This window comes from Hippocampus zosterae, chromosome 18 (assembly GCF_025434085.1).
Source record: "Hippocampus zosterae strain Florida chromosome 18, ASM2543408v3, whole genome shotgun sequence".
Lineage (NCBI taxonomy): Eukaryota > Metazoa > Chordata > Actinopteri > Syngnathiformes > Syngnathidae > Hippocampus > Hippocampus zosterae.
The window spans coordinates 12,502,861-12,516,703 of NC_067468.1; the positions used below are offsets into that span (position 1 = coordinate 12,502,861).

Below are 13,843 nucleotides of genomic sequence, written 5' to 3' on the forward strand. Positions count from 1 at the left end.
AATTGGTTACTTCAATTGTAACTCCGTCGAGATGAACCTGAGAAGCAGGCCAGTCGTGCAACAGGAAGCAAATTAAAGCTTACATTCTGAGTTTGGTTATTTAGGTACATGAGAGGGGTAATAACGGAAACACGTCTGATTATGATGCTGCATCTTTACCATGGGTGTGAAACGTGAAGCCCGTGGGCAAGATGCGGCACCACTCACACATTTTGCCCACTTTTTCCCCTCGACTTCAGTTCAAAACAATTTATGCGTCATCAAAAATCAAACGCAGGTGCAATTATGCAACATGTTGGGGAAATGACTAGGCTTCCCACACACAGAACATATTACGTAAGAGACAGGAAGTGCAACCATCTTGCACTCTAGCCACACATGTGGTCTGTAAACAAACACAGTGCAGTTCAGCTTGTGGCTAGCCATGTTTATATCCTGTATATGTAAACAACAAAAAGAAAAATGTCGCACAGTAAAAAAAAACATTCCTGGCACTGTCCTGCACCCTTTAGTGAGAGCCCAAGTAATAACCAACGCCATCATCATTGTTTTCACGGCACAACAATTCACGCCGTTACTTTTGCGGTCACGTATATCTGAAATATCCAAAGAAGAACACAACTTAGTGCTGTTGAAAAGATTTAAACCGATGACGATTCATTTGAAATGTTTGTATACACAACAGATAAGCAGTTTGTAACCTTACAATACTGTTATGAACCCAACGACACCCTAGCGTAGGTAGTAGAACGTGATTTTTGGCAAACTATGACATGGCCTAAAAATTTGACACCCCTGCACTGTCCTGCAGTGTCAAAACAAAACAACCCCCCCCATAATTATCTTGTAACGGTCGATTCTTATTTGGTTTTTTTTTCATTGTCTCTCAGATTGTGTAGGTGTACCTAATGAAATGTCTACTGAGTTCACTGATGAGGTACATTTGTTCATGAGCAAACAAATGAATAGTTTGTCACAATGACACATTCAGAATGTTAAAAATGTCTTTTCTCTGTAAAAAAAAAATTTTTTTTTGTTGTGCAAGTCGTAATAAAAGCGGTCCCTGAAAAACTAAAAAATGCAGTAACCCCACCCACCGTCCTGCCGCGTCATGACATCGCTATGCAGTGCGCTCTGCAGGAAATCCCACCTTTAGGTTGGTCCGCGCGACACACTGTGGGGATTGTGCGAAAACACTTCTTGCCCCGACGACATTCACCTCTCTTTCTCGCCTGCCGCCGCTTCTAAAGCTCGTCCCTGTAGGAGGCCGACAGCATCTCGGGTGGCGGTACGCCGCCTTTCAGTGTCTTGTGGGAGCCCCTCCAGTCGGTGCGCACGGTGTCGTCGTCCCACAGCGTGGACGTCTCGGTGTCGCTCACCCACTGGGGGTCGCCGGCGTAGTGGCAGGGTTGCACCAGGAGCGGGCGCGTGCTGAAGGATTGTAAGTTCCTGTTGGGGAAGTGGGACTTGTAGTCCTCGCTGGGAGGGGGGAGAGAGACAAAAGGGACGGAAATATGAATCCCCATGACATAAAGTTGTCATACTACTTTCAAGAACGCAATGGCCAAATCTGGAACTCCAAAGTGCTGTGTAGTCATTGTTCAGTTCTTAGCGGATAAGTGAAGCGCGTTGAATTAGAATCCCAGAAGTGTTGGCCACAATCCATTTTTCCACACATGTCGGAGAGCGCGGACACGGCCAAGCCTTCTGGTGTGCTGGCCTCTCAAAAATTTTCATCCTGTGTGTTTTACGCATCTCATTCGCTGCTGCGGTACGGCCAACTATGCGGCAACAGAGAGGCTTTTCAGGGATCGATGACTGATTGGGATCGCAGGAAAGTACAGAAAAGAAAAAAAAAACGTGAGCGACGAAGAACACAATGACAACATGTGCAAACATTTTACACGGGTCAGGAGGAAAAGAAGGCAGCTCCCACTGGGAATGCTAGAAACACGCATACGAGTGAATATCAGATGAGCTCCATGATTCGTTCCAGATTCTTTGTGAATTCCTGTCCGACGACGTGCGGCCACAAATTCGCCCTCAAAATAATTGAATAACAATCCATCGCGGAACACATGACACGCACGTACGTAAGAGGAACCGCTGGCATCCATTTTATGCTTGAAATGAGAAAACAGAAGAGAGACCAACGGCGGAGTTGTTAGGGAACGAAATGAGTCCGGAGACGTACTTGGGATGTTTGTCGTACATGATGGGGAGGAATTCATCGACGGGAAGCATCTTGGAAAGCGGCTCTGCGTTCAGCAGCTTCTGGGCCCCCTGCTGGGAGATGGCGTACGAGAGGGTCCAGTAGGAATAGTCGGCCACCACCAGGTTCTGGACGCCGTCCACCGCTTCCTCTTTAGTGGGGTTCACCTGCTTCCTGCCGAAGTATCTGTGGCCAAGCAAAGTGACGAGAAGGGAAAAAGTCAACACTTTCGAAGGTGTGGGGGTTAAATCGGAACTTCCTGTGTGCAGTTTGCACGCTCATCCCAGGCTGGCATGAAGCCCGTTCTATGCTAATCGCAGACAAAGAACCATTCAGATTAAACTCCACATCTGTGAAACAAACACACGTTTGCAACGGGTGTTTGCGGAACACCAAAAGCACAGGGCGGACATGTGAAACCGGAGATTCCAAGAGCAAGCTTGTGAGGCAGACATGCTTTTTAGCACCAGGAAATGTTTGTCATGCTCCGAATTAAGAAAAAACGGCACAGCAAGCAAAACAAAACCTCACGCCTTTGGAAAGAGGTACTAAAAAGATGTCTCACATGAAGTCCCAGTCCAGCTCCACTTGCTCCACCTCCTCCATCAGTTTCAAAACGCGTCGTTTAAAGTTTGCCTGGAAGCGGACGTCGTCTTCGAGCACCAGGGCTTTGTCCAGCTGCATGTCCACCATCTGGAGAGAACAACAACGGGGGCGCATGACCGAAAATCTTCACATTTCGGCGAAGCTTTTGTTCTCGTTCATGTTACCGACCTCCTTCCAGATGTAGAAGTGGCTGAGGAAGCAGCCCACCTCCCCTTTGGTGAGGGTACGTCCCGAGAACGGGTCGTAGTAGCCCGGTAGCAAGTCCACCCCCAGAATCTTGATGTCGCTGCTGTTCAGTGCACTGCGCAAGCACACAAATGCGGCACGGTATAGAATTATTTTAAATATTTTCCAGATAAAACGACATTCCAGGTGACAATATTTCATCATTGCAAATGGCACCAGATGAAGGGACCGAATCACTTTTGATTCTGGAGGGGAAGGGGGCGGGGCTAACTGCTCTGCCCATCCTTCAAATCGATTTGGGGGGGATTTCTTCTTTCGAGAGCGTACTCACTTCCCATCCACGGCGTCGACCACCTTGACGTCGACCTCCAGCTCGTTCAGGGAGAACAACATCCTGTCTCTGCGGTCGGGCCGCCGGCGCAGATTAATCAGGTAAATCTAAGGAAGACAGTGAGGATGTTTATTCACCTCCATCCCTCCAAAAAACAACTTTTTTTATTTTATTTTTTCAAAATTGGCATTTAATTAAATATTTATTTTGTGATGCGTTTTTTTTTAAGGAGGACACAACTAAACAAATGAGAAGAATTATTCACTTTTCAAGCTCAGAGTGGGGGAGGGGGGGTTACCTCATCGAAGCCCATGAGGTCTCTCTGCTTGGGGAACATGTGGACGTATCGGGAAGGTCTCATAGGAGGCCCGTCAACTGTTGGAAAATCCACCGCAGAAAAAAAAAAAAAAAAGACGGGGTAATGAAAAAGAAGGAAGAAGGCAAACGAGGAATTCCATTTTGAGCTTACTCATGGACTCCAAGTGGACGTGGACAAAGTTGAGGCGATCGTCCTCCAGAGTGTGGTGAGGTTTGGCCGGGAGATTCAAGTAGCCGTAGCGCTCCTTGTTGCATAAGTACATTTGAATTTCTGCAATCGATTGACAAAGAATGCTGCGATGATCCCCACAGAACCAGAAATTCAACTTACTTGGACATACGAACGCTGTCTGGTTGCTTAGAATATAAGCAACGCATTTCATTAAATACAAGAAGTCTTTTTCACTCCCATCAATATCAATAGGATGCTACTCGGTGGCACTATTCCTCTCGATTACCGAGTACAAAATGAAGCACTAAACCTCCAGTGATCACCGCTAGTAATTCAATTCCATGTACGGAAAAGACGCTGCACTTTGTAGCTTTTTTTGTTTTGTTATGTAACTGCGTTATGAGCCGCTGAGAGACGTCAGACGGCAAATATTTTCACAAAACGTTAGCACACCTGCGGCTCGGCAGGAGAAGGCAAAGACGATGATGTCGTCGTAGGGCCACGAGTACTCCTTGTGAGGAGGGTAGAAAGCCAGTTTCTTCATTCCCGCCTTTCGTAAGTCCAGCAACATGGTAGAGTGCACCATTGGGACGGGGAAGCAGCCCGAGCGGTGGCGGTGGCGGGTGGGGAAATACTCTGCTGTCCTTCGATAATAGCCCTAAAAAAAAAATTTTTTTTTTAAAAGTCAACAAAAATGTCAAACAAAAGTCAACTTTTCCGATGAGTGTAACGCTGCGCCTCACCTGTGGCGTGATTCCACACCAGTAGTTGGAGTACGCTCCCTGAGAGTCCAGCATGGGGGCTATGACTGACTTGTTCTCAGCGATCAGCAGGTTGAGGGTGTCGGGGTTGGTCAGGATGTTGTCGGTGTCTGCATACTAAAAGAAAAATCACATTTGAGTCAAACTTGTGTTTGGAGAATAGTAAAAATGAAAAATTAAAAAAAAAAAGGGGCCAGAACTCAATACAATACAAACCTCTGCCGATGTGGACAATGGGGAATTTAATACTTATTTTTGTTTGGTCGACCGCAATTGTGGGAGCGGCACATTTAGAGGAGTTTTTTAAATCTTTAACCCCCCCCCGGCCCCGCACTACCCCCAAACTTGGCGGAGGTGTGTTCCCTCCTGAAAGGCGCAGTTGTATTCCGTACCAGGATGTAGTCAGCCCAGCGTTTCCTAGCAAAGTTGAGCGCTGCCTGCTTTAGCTTCATCACATACTCGTATCTGCTGTTCGGCCAGTGTTTTGGTCCAAACTCTCCGACGTAGGACCTGAAATGGGGCATTGAATATATATAGAGTCACATTTCTGGGGACAAAAAAAAACAAATATCATACACACAGATGATTGAACGTGCCAAATGAAGGCTTACACAGGCTGCTCCATGGGTCTCCACTCCACGTAGTGGTAGAACTTCTGCATGATGGTGAGCCACTCTTTCAGCACGGCTGTGGTGTTATCTGCATTGTGATCTGTGGCTGCCCTGAGGAGCACCCAAAAGGCAGGTTGAAAAATAAAAGCGGTCAATTTCGTGTCACATTGACGGATTTGATAATTGCCATGAGACAGTTTGAAAAAAAATATTTCTTACATTTCAGGCAACTAAAATGACATATCACCCAAAGCAACATCTGTACTATTGGCCACAATGTAGACTCCAACTTCAATGAAACAAACTGCGAGCTGGTTCCACAAAAGAGAAATCAAACAATGCTCTCGCCACAGGGCTGCGGACAATTCTACTTAAACAAAAGTTAAAACATCACAGCAATTCCAACTCCTTCCTTGTGGTTTCTATCGAACACCACACACGAAAACCAGCGGATAATTCAGCTTCTTTCACGCTTGCTCATGGCTGAGCGATGAGCTCAGTGCCACGCGTTTTACATTTGCGTGGACAGATGGACTCTGGCAATACATGAAAAGTCCACACAGCAACGGAAGACTCGCAACGGAAACCTCAGAACTGTGAGGTAGACATGCTCGCCACTACTCTGCTGTCCAGGCCTGGCCCACATCATTCCATTTTTAAAGTGTGGGCCCTTCAATTGGGTCAAAGGTGAGCTGGAGCCTAGCTCACCTGACTTTGGGCGAGAGATGGAGTACAATCTGTGCTGGTTGTCAGTCACAGACATTCATTCGGAACCACGCCAATCAAGAGTCATCGGTCAACCGAACGTGCACGTTATCGATAGTGTCAAGACGAATACCCGGTACTCTGCTGCTCACGGTATAATATGAACAGAAAATTCGACACTGAAAAGAAAACTGGTGGTTTTGTGTCTTCCCTTGGGATTTATGCATTAAAGCGCTTCGATGACAACACAAAAGACATGAACTTTACAACAAACACGAATCCAAACGGTATTTCTACAAACAAAAACAAAAAATCAAGAATGACCCCCACATTGGGCGTCGAACCGAAGTTTGACAAAGTGGAGCCAACAGACGGATTTGTGTAAACGTTGAGCTCGCTGCGGGAGGTGTTGGGAGAATGCGACTTGGTGTCTTTTATGCTCATATAAAACGGATTCACCCACCACACCGAGATGCGATTTTTCGGGTAGTCGAGCCTCTCCAGGGCTCCGAGGTAGTAAGGCAGCGAGTGAGCAGCGTTCCTGGCTATGATGGCGACCACCACCGTCGGAGGCTGCATTCTCGACTCTTCGGGATATCTCTCCTCGGAGAAATAGCATTTGGTCGGGGACAGCAAGACCACAAAAACATAAATCGGGTAGCGCAGCAACATGGCGTAACAAACTCCGAATATGCCGCTTCTCCTTCGTCTTCTTCTGGAAAGAAAGAAGGAAGGAGGAGTACAGGCAGCTGCCGGACGCGTCAGCAGTCCAAGTTACAAAAAAAGGACATTCCCAAGTTTCCAAGCCCCCTTTTCCCTTTTCCAGAGTACAAGTTAGAACATTTCCCCTCTTCTCGTTTTACAACTTCCGCCTATGTAACAACTAATTCCATGTCACAAAATTAAGACACAAAACGATGGGATTTGTTTTTAAAAAACAGGTATCATGTAATAAAAGCGTTCTCTTGTGACAATATAAAACCAATGTTGTGGTATCATATAAAGTCCATGTTAGCGTCGACCGAGTTTTTGGTTTAAAAATAATTAAATGGCGCAACGTGGAAACAAAATCCGACTGTGGGGAAAAGCTGCAGTTCATTAACGTGACGTTAGACATCGCGCTAACAGTTGCAAGTATTGACCACTGAGGGGCGCCATTTGACCAATGGAAAAGCTCCATATTACTGCAGAGCTGTGTGACAAATGTCGTACGTGAGTTAAGACTAAACCGGTCCCGACATGCGACTCTTAGAGATTACGTCACACGGCCAAAAAAAAGGCCCGGGGTGCCTGCTGTAATATCCTATACGACATAAATTACATTTATATGCGTTTATTTCAGCTTCTCTGTTTTTAGCTACAACTAATAAAACCACGTGCTATTTATTCGTTCAAAATAAGTCGTATGCAAACGTTTTTTTAATGCTCATAAATGTAAAACCCAGGGATAATTTGTGAAATACACCAGTGGCCCTTTTTGGGACTATCTCTTCATTTTCTTTATTGCTATGTTTGCTTTAATGGTTGTGCTATTCTAAATTGCCTTGTGGTTTAATTTCAATCCCATTACAAATATATTGCCTGATTACTACAGATCTTATAAATTCCGCCAGGTTACCGGTACATAAACGTCTGAGCACAAGTGCATGTATATTTACACTAGTCTATTTCAACCAGTGTTTCCCAACTAGGGTGCTGTTTTGATACAGCTCAGGGGCAGCCATTTTGCCACTTGCTGTCGATCTAAAATGACATCCCAGTGCCTCAGGGCTCAGTTTGTGAACGTGCATGACAAAACCCAGAAAACATGTGAGCCATGATTGGTCGTTACCCGAGCCCTTCGGCACGGTGATGTCATCTTCAGTCAACAGTAAAATGGTGATAAAATAAGTCAAATATCTGACTTGTTTGTAGGATAACTGATTCCAACCGTCGCTCATTTGGACAAATTCCCTCCAAAGAGTTTGTCAAAGTACCAGTCCCTGGAGTTCACCCAAAATGGCCAACTTCCTGTTCAATTTCAGGCATTGTTCCTTGAGATTTCTTTGGAAAGATCAAATTTGACATGGCAGCACAAAGAGACTGAAATCTGATTTGAGATCTTGTTATAATCAGCATGTCCACCCAATTTTGTGGGATTAGTGAAAACGGCGCAGGGCTAATTTGTTCTTCCTGTCAGAGGGGCGCTATTTTGTGATTCCAAGCATGCTGAGACCCCCCCAAAAAGATGATTCACTCATTGAAATACGAATAATAAACAGAAATTCCAAGCAGGCCTTCACACCACCTAATGCTCATGCTCTAAAATGATCAACACGATGTGGACTCATGTCATAATACTTCGAGTGAGATTTAAAAAAAAAAAATCCATGTCCATGTATTTCCTCAAACACCGGACTCAAAAAAATATACATTAAGAATGGGAGTGACAGTCATCCTATATGAATACCAGATTATTCTTTTTTTATAAAACTGTTGTTTAGAATGAATTTGGATTTAGCGGGCTCCAAGCACAAGCGGGCAGCGATGGCCGACAATAGCAGCGTTGGGCATTGAAAGGGTCGTTTGTGTGGACAGGTCAGGGGTTGAGGGTCAAAACTCTTCCTTTCATGACACCGTGAGTGTCGCCACACTCACACACCAGCGCACGCATGCACGCGCACACACACACACACACACACACACCATCACACACGCAGACGTATGTCAGGGGGCCACTTTCCCAGCGTTCGGCGGCTGCGAGTCAGCTGGGAGAGTTCAACCTCGGGTGCACTAACTTTTCACAGCGAGGTCAAGGGTGGCGCTGGCGTTTATGCGCGGGGGTGTGTGAATTCGGGGCATAAGGAAAAGGGGACCGTTTGAGAAAGGATCCAAGACAAAAAGAAATTCATCATTGTTTGGCAAGAGAAAACGTATACAGGCTCACTTGACCTCACCTGACATGTTTAAAGGGCTAAATGACACACATTACAACGCACCATTTGCAGATTGAGATGGCTTAACAAAATGAGAAGTCGGGAAATCCTAAACACAAAATGTCCTCAGAATATTACAACTTTGATATTGGTATATTCATAGAATTTTCAAAAGATATGACGACTTGATTATTATACAGCGATACAATTTCCCCACGCTAGTGTCAGACTTAGTTCTTGAAAATTAAATTTTAAAAAAAAACGTATTTTCATGGAATATTTAGGAATTCTTTTCTCAGAACAGTGTGTCTCTTTTCCTAATAAATAAATTAATTCATTTGTATATTTTTTCTGAATATGACATCTTATGTATCACATTTTTTCTCTTAATATTTTCAACTTTTTGGTTGCCAAAATGGAACTCGGAAACGCCCAACCACTGCCATCGCCCTCTCCACTTTTGCACGCAACTGCTTATGTTCGTGGTATATTTTGGCTGACCTTACCAGCTCGCCATACAGCGGCAACCAATACACCTTCTTTGTATAGGTTCAAATGTGCCTCTTGTGTGTGTTCAGATCAGCTACGTATGGGCGTCGGAGATCCATGACATTCTCCCGAGCTTCCGGGACCTTTATTGCTGTGGCAATAATCAATAGCGCTCCCACAGAGACGTCTTTTTGGCCGGGGCGGGTCAATAGCTGTCACTCAGGGTCTGAACCGAGTCACGTACCCTCTTACTCAGCAGCTACAGAGCGCTCGTTCTGTCTTACTACGGCTACACCCACTCCCCAACGGCCCGCGGACACCATACATCTCAGTAGTGTCATGTTTGCACAATTCAAAGCGTCACATACTGTATGAGTGCACCGTTCATGAGGACTTGAGTCCAATTTTGTCATGTGCGTCACAGCGTGATGCTCATGTTGCGGTGCTCTGCGCCAAGCCAAAAGCAATTTGAGGAAGTGAAAAATGCAAACAGACCCCCCCCCCCACACCCTCACAATTCACTGATTTAATGTTTCATATTAAAGTCCCTGTAAAGTGAAGTCAGACATTTATTGCAAAATCTGTTGATTGAATTGAACTACTACTACATTGAACTACTTTTCACAGTTTGAGTTTTCATAATTCTTGTCGGGGACTTGGCTAAAACAGTGGCCAGTGATGCATTCGTAGCACGATATAAAAAATTGAGCGCTTTTATTTGCATCGGTGGTTATTTGGTTGAATTGCGAGACATTTAATTATTATTACTTGGCCCAGTTCTACCACTACGTAGCTAGCTAGCTAGCTGTGCCTACACTGAAAAAAATGCATCTTTCCTAGATGTCACAATTTACAGGACAGTTCGGCATAATTACATGAATTCACAAGCGGACAGGTGATGCCGCCAAGAGGGCCCACCGCGCTTCTATCGACCGAGAAGAACTCTGGAAACCTGTTAGCGCGCAAGCTAGCTGGTGGCTCTTGTGTCTCTGAAAGCCCCGTGACAACCGGTTGGATATATTCCAGCCACTGGAGGCTTTAAGGGTTTATCTTTTTGAGCTCAAACACGTAAGGGGTGTGTAGGCACAAGACCGTTTCTAAAGAAAGTAAGATCCATTTTTCAGCGGGGCACGGTTTCCGACAGTAAGCACCCATCCCATTTTAGAGTGGAGACCATGGGTTGATTTTTCAGATATTTGGGAAACGTCCTTTTATATACTCAGCTTTTTTTTTTATATATACTGGGCGATGGCACTTTCATTGAATTAAAAATGCATTGAAAATAATTGGAAGCGAGCTGGTCAGAGTATGATTCGTGATGCAAAGGCCTGAAATGATGCATGTAGCACAGATGAACATAATTAAAATAAAATGCAGATGAAGATATAAACTTGATGTATCGGGAGCAGCTTTACATTACCCCTGCTACTCCCACGGATGACGCTGTCCATCCGCCCTGGTTGCTAGGCAACAGTGCATCCAATGTCATGGCATGCGAATGGGAGGGGGAAGGAAGGTGTGTTTTTATGTGTGGTGTGGATTATTGGAGGCGTGAAGAGGGCAGGGAGAGGGGGGCGAGGGTGGAAGAAAGAGTCACTTTTAATCCTTTAATGTGAGACATTATGCCATGATCTGATTCTTCCCGGATTTATTTGGCAGACACTGGCAGGTGCTGCTGTCTTGCTTTCCAGTAATTGTTGTTTTTTTTTTTAAATTTCATTCATAGGCATTTAATTGTGAGGTCGTTGTACAAATCTCCATGTTGTTTTGTTTCTCATTAATAAGCAGTTACGTTTGAAGTCCTACGAAGTCTGCCCAGCAACAAGTGGCAGAGCAAAAGTGTCGCTTTATGTCAGTGGTCCTCAAAGCAAGGTACGATTATCACCAGTGGTATGGGAAAGAATCACTAAATTCAAATCAAATTCACATTCAGAAAATGTATTCCAATCACCCATACCAAAATAAGGTTTAAAAAGTTGAAACATTTGTTTTATCCTGTACTTTTGATCTACAGGACATTTTCATAATTTCAATGTAACTTTTATGTGTCAATTTTTTTTCATTGATTCATTATTGTCCAGCGGGGAAGAAACAGTACATGGTTGTGATGCAGCCGTGCTAACCACTGATCCACTGTACCGAGAGACCATTAAACCCTTCGCACAGACTGCCAGGGTATTCGAACAACCTCATCCTTAGCAGCAGGTTGGCGATGCCTTCACCGGAGGAGGTTTCGCCCACGAATTCCCATGCGGCCTTTGTCCCCGTCTCCCTTCTATTCCTCACCGGCGTGGCTTGCCGACCCTCCCTGCCGACTGCCCACCCCGCCAAGCCTTTTAGCCAGCGGGTTAAACATTGATTTGTGAATGGGGAGTGGCACAAGTGGTCCCCGCGTGGAGCATGACTGTCCCCTACTGCTTCTGTGTGAACACGCATACACACACACACACACTGCCACGATACACCACCGAGAGCATCGGTTGCCATAAAAGGCAGTCAGCCAAATGGCCTTCATTCAACGGCGCCATACTGAGCCCTCAAATTTCCTTGGTCACTGTAGCTATTTGGACAACGATGCTTGATTCTCTTCATCTCATTAATTTGAGCTAAATATGCACGGCAAAACATAAACATGCAAAAGGTTAAAAGGTGTCATTTTATGACAATAAAGTTACAAGGAAAGTTGAAATGGTGGCAGGTCTAAATTGTGGCGCAGGCGGCGTACCGCCATTTTAAGGCGTTTAATCCAGGTGCAGCCACACGGTTTCTGAGTTGGAGGTCTGTTTGGAGTTGCTTATAAATGTGCTTTGCACGCTTCAATCTTCTGCAGTGAGTTTTATTTCCAATCTCAATAATGGTGCACAAGTCTCCTGCGCGGGATTTAAAGGGAATGAGGTGAGCCACCTTCCATTGGCCAGGAAAAACGGCACGAAAATAGGGTATATGTCTTTAATCGTGACAATATGATGTTATTCTTAAAAGAATACATCTTTAATTTTAGGGGAAAAAAAGTTATTTTATTTCAAAAGTATAAGGCTTAATTCTCATAAAACTATCATTTTAGTCTTTAAAAAAATGCCCAGATTTAAACTTGTCCAATTTATGATTTTAATCCTTAAAATATACAACTTTCCCCTTAAAAATGTACATTTTATTTTCGGAAGAGTACACCTTTAAAAAATCTGCATGTTGTCATTTCAAAGACGTATTTTTTTTCTCTAAACTACTTTAATCTAAAAAATATACAACTTCATTGCCTATAAAATGATAACTTTACCATGAGTTATCACAGACACTTTTTTCCTCCAGAAAATGTCTGACTTTATTCTCCTAAATTATAAATTGAATCTCGAAAATATACACCTTTTTATCACAAAAGATACAACTTTTTCTCTCGCGAGATTAATCTTGTTCAAAGTGGCCCTCATACTGGTTCGTATTTGAATGAGTTTGGTCTTAAAACCACGCATAAACATAAAACCGAAATGCTTAGGAATTACCGTGTGCAAAAAAGCCGACATTTATCGTCGCTACGAGGCGAAAGCTCTTCAGACCCGAGCGGCAAAGAGGGCGTCAAGGTGAGAGTGAAAGTGGAAGTCTCTTGACTTACTGGGTTTCCCCGCCTCGGGACCAGTCGGCCCATGAAAAGGGCAAAGCGAGGAAGGCGAGGACGCCAAAGTTTCCTTTTCACCACTTTTTGCAACCTGCAAGAAAAGAGCAATGAATGAGCGCCGGGGTGGATGAATGAGAGGCGGGCTGAAGCTGAAGAGGGGCTCGGGCCCCGTGGATCAGCAGAGGTTAACTCGGTTCCTTCACAGAGATGAAAAGCGGAGGAGGAGGAGGAGGAGGAGGGGGTTGGATTGAGCTTTAAAGAGGAGGACCCCCTGCGCCCAGGGCGGGATCAGTCAGGATGATTTATTAGAGACACAAGAGAGAGGAGAGAAGAAGAAGAAGGGGTTGGATGCAGGGGAGGGGGGGGGGGGGGAAAGTTTGTACTCAAACAAATGCTGCAGCGTAAAAAACGCTGAGACACTTTATTAGGTACACCTCCACATTCTAGTGCAAAAAGAGCCTTTGCAAACATAATAATGCCGAGTTGCTCCAAGTATAAGAAAACGGCACTAAAATAAACTGACCCCCCCCCTCCCACGCCCAAAAGGCTTTTCGACAAGCCACAAGGATTCTGTTGCTTTGAGCAAATGAGACCAAACGTCGAGTTTTTGGGGCAAGCCACATCAGCCCTGCAGAAATCAAGAACACCAATAAAAGAGCACAGGCTCGGTTATGCTAGGGCGATTTTTCTGCATCCAGCACAGGGTGCTATCCTGTGCTGGATGCCGGCTAAACATTCCCAGACAAGCATATTGAATGCGCATTGCAAGACGCTGTGACGCACGTTGCCATCCAAACTTTACTTTGACGACAAAATGCTATGAGACATTCTTACTCAAATTAAAAATTTTGTTTTCGACGGTCAAGTCAGTACTCACTTTGACTACAGCCCTGAGCGGCAAACCGTTTCTTCTTGATAGAGGGG

At 44.8% G+C, this 13,843-nt stretch overlaps 1 protein-coding gene across 2 annotated transcripts; it reads right to left on the reverse strand.

Annotated features, from left to right (window-relative positions):
• Positions 1-406: 406 nt before the first annotated feature.
• On the reverse strand, positions 407-13,026 carry cercam (cerebral endothelial cell adhesion molecule). Of its 2 annotated transcripts, none has more exons than XM_052051566.1 (12): positions 12,917-13,026; positions 5,198-5,308; positions 4,979-5,096; positions 4,569-4,703; positions 4,279-4,483; positions 3,805-3,924; positions 3,634-3,710; positions 3,336-3,442; positions 2,987-3,119; positions 2,778-2,905; positions 2,195-2,398; positions 407-1,479 (listed from the first exon to the last, which is right to left on the reverse strand). In XM_052051566.1, the coding sequence occupies exons 2-12, from the start codon at positions 5,245-5,247 to the stop codon at positions 1,245-1,247; spliced, it is 1,512 nt and encodes a 503-aa protein (XP_051907526.1). In that variant the 5' UTR covers positions 5,248-5,308; positions 12,917-13,026; the 3' UTR covers positions 407-1,244. The 2 variants fall into 2 exon arrangements, with proteins under 2 accessions (XP_051907526.1, XP_051907525.1); XM_052051565.1 differs by lacking the exon at positions 12,917-13,026 and adding an exon at positions 6,366-6,835.
• Positions 13,027-13,843: the final 817 nt, after the last annotated feature.

Excerpts from the sequence above, each read along its gene's own strand:
- cercam (XM_052051565.1), bottom strand. The coding sequence starts at position 6,574 with ATGTTGCTGCGCTACCCGATTTATGTTTTTGTGGTCTTGCTGTCCCCG. Across the intron at positions 5,097-5,197 it reads AGACCCATGGAGCAGCCTGT|GTCCTACGTCGGAGAGTTTG; the intron begins GTAAGCCTTCAT and ends GCCCCATTTCAG. Across the intron at positions 2,906-2,986 it reads ACTTCTACATCTGGAAGGAG|ATGGTGGACATGCAGCTGGA; the intron begins GTCGGTAACATG and ends TGTTCTCTCCAG.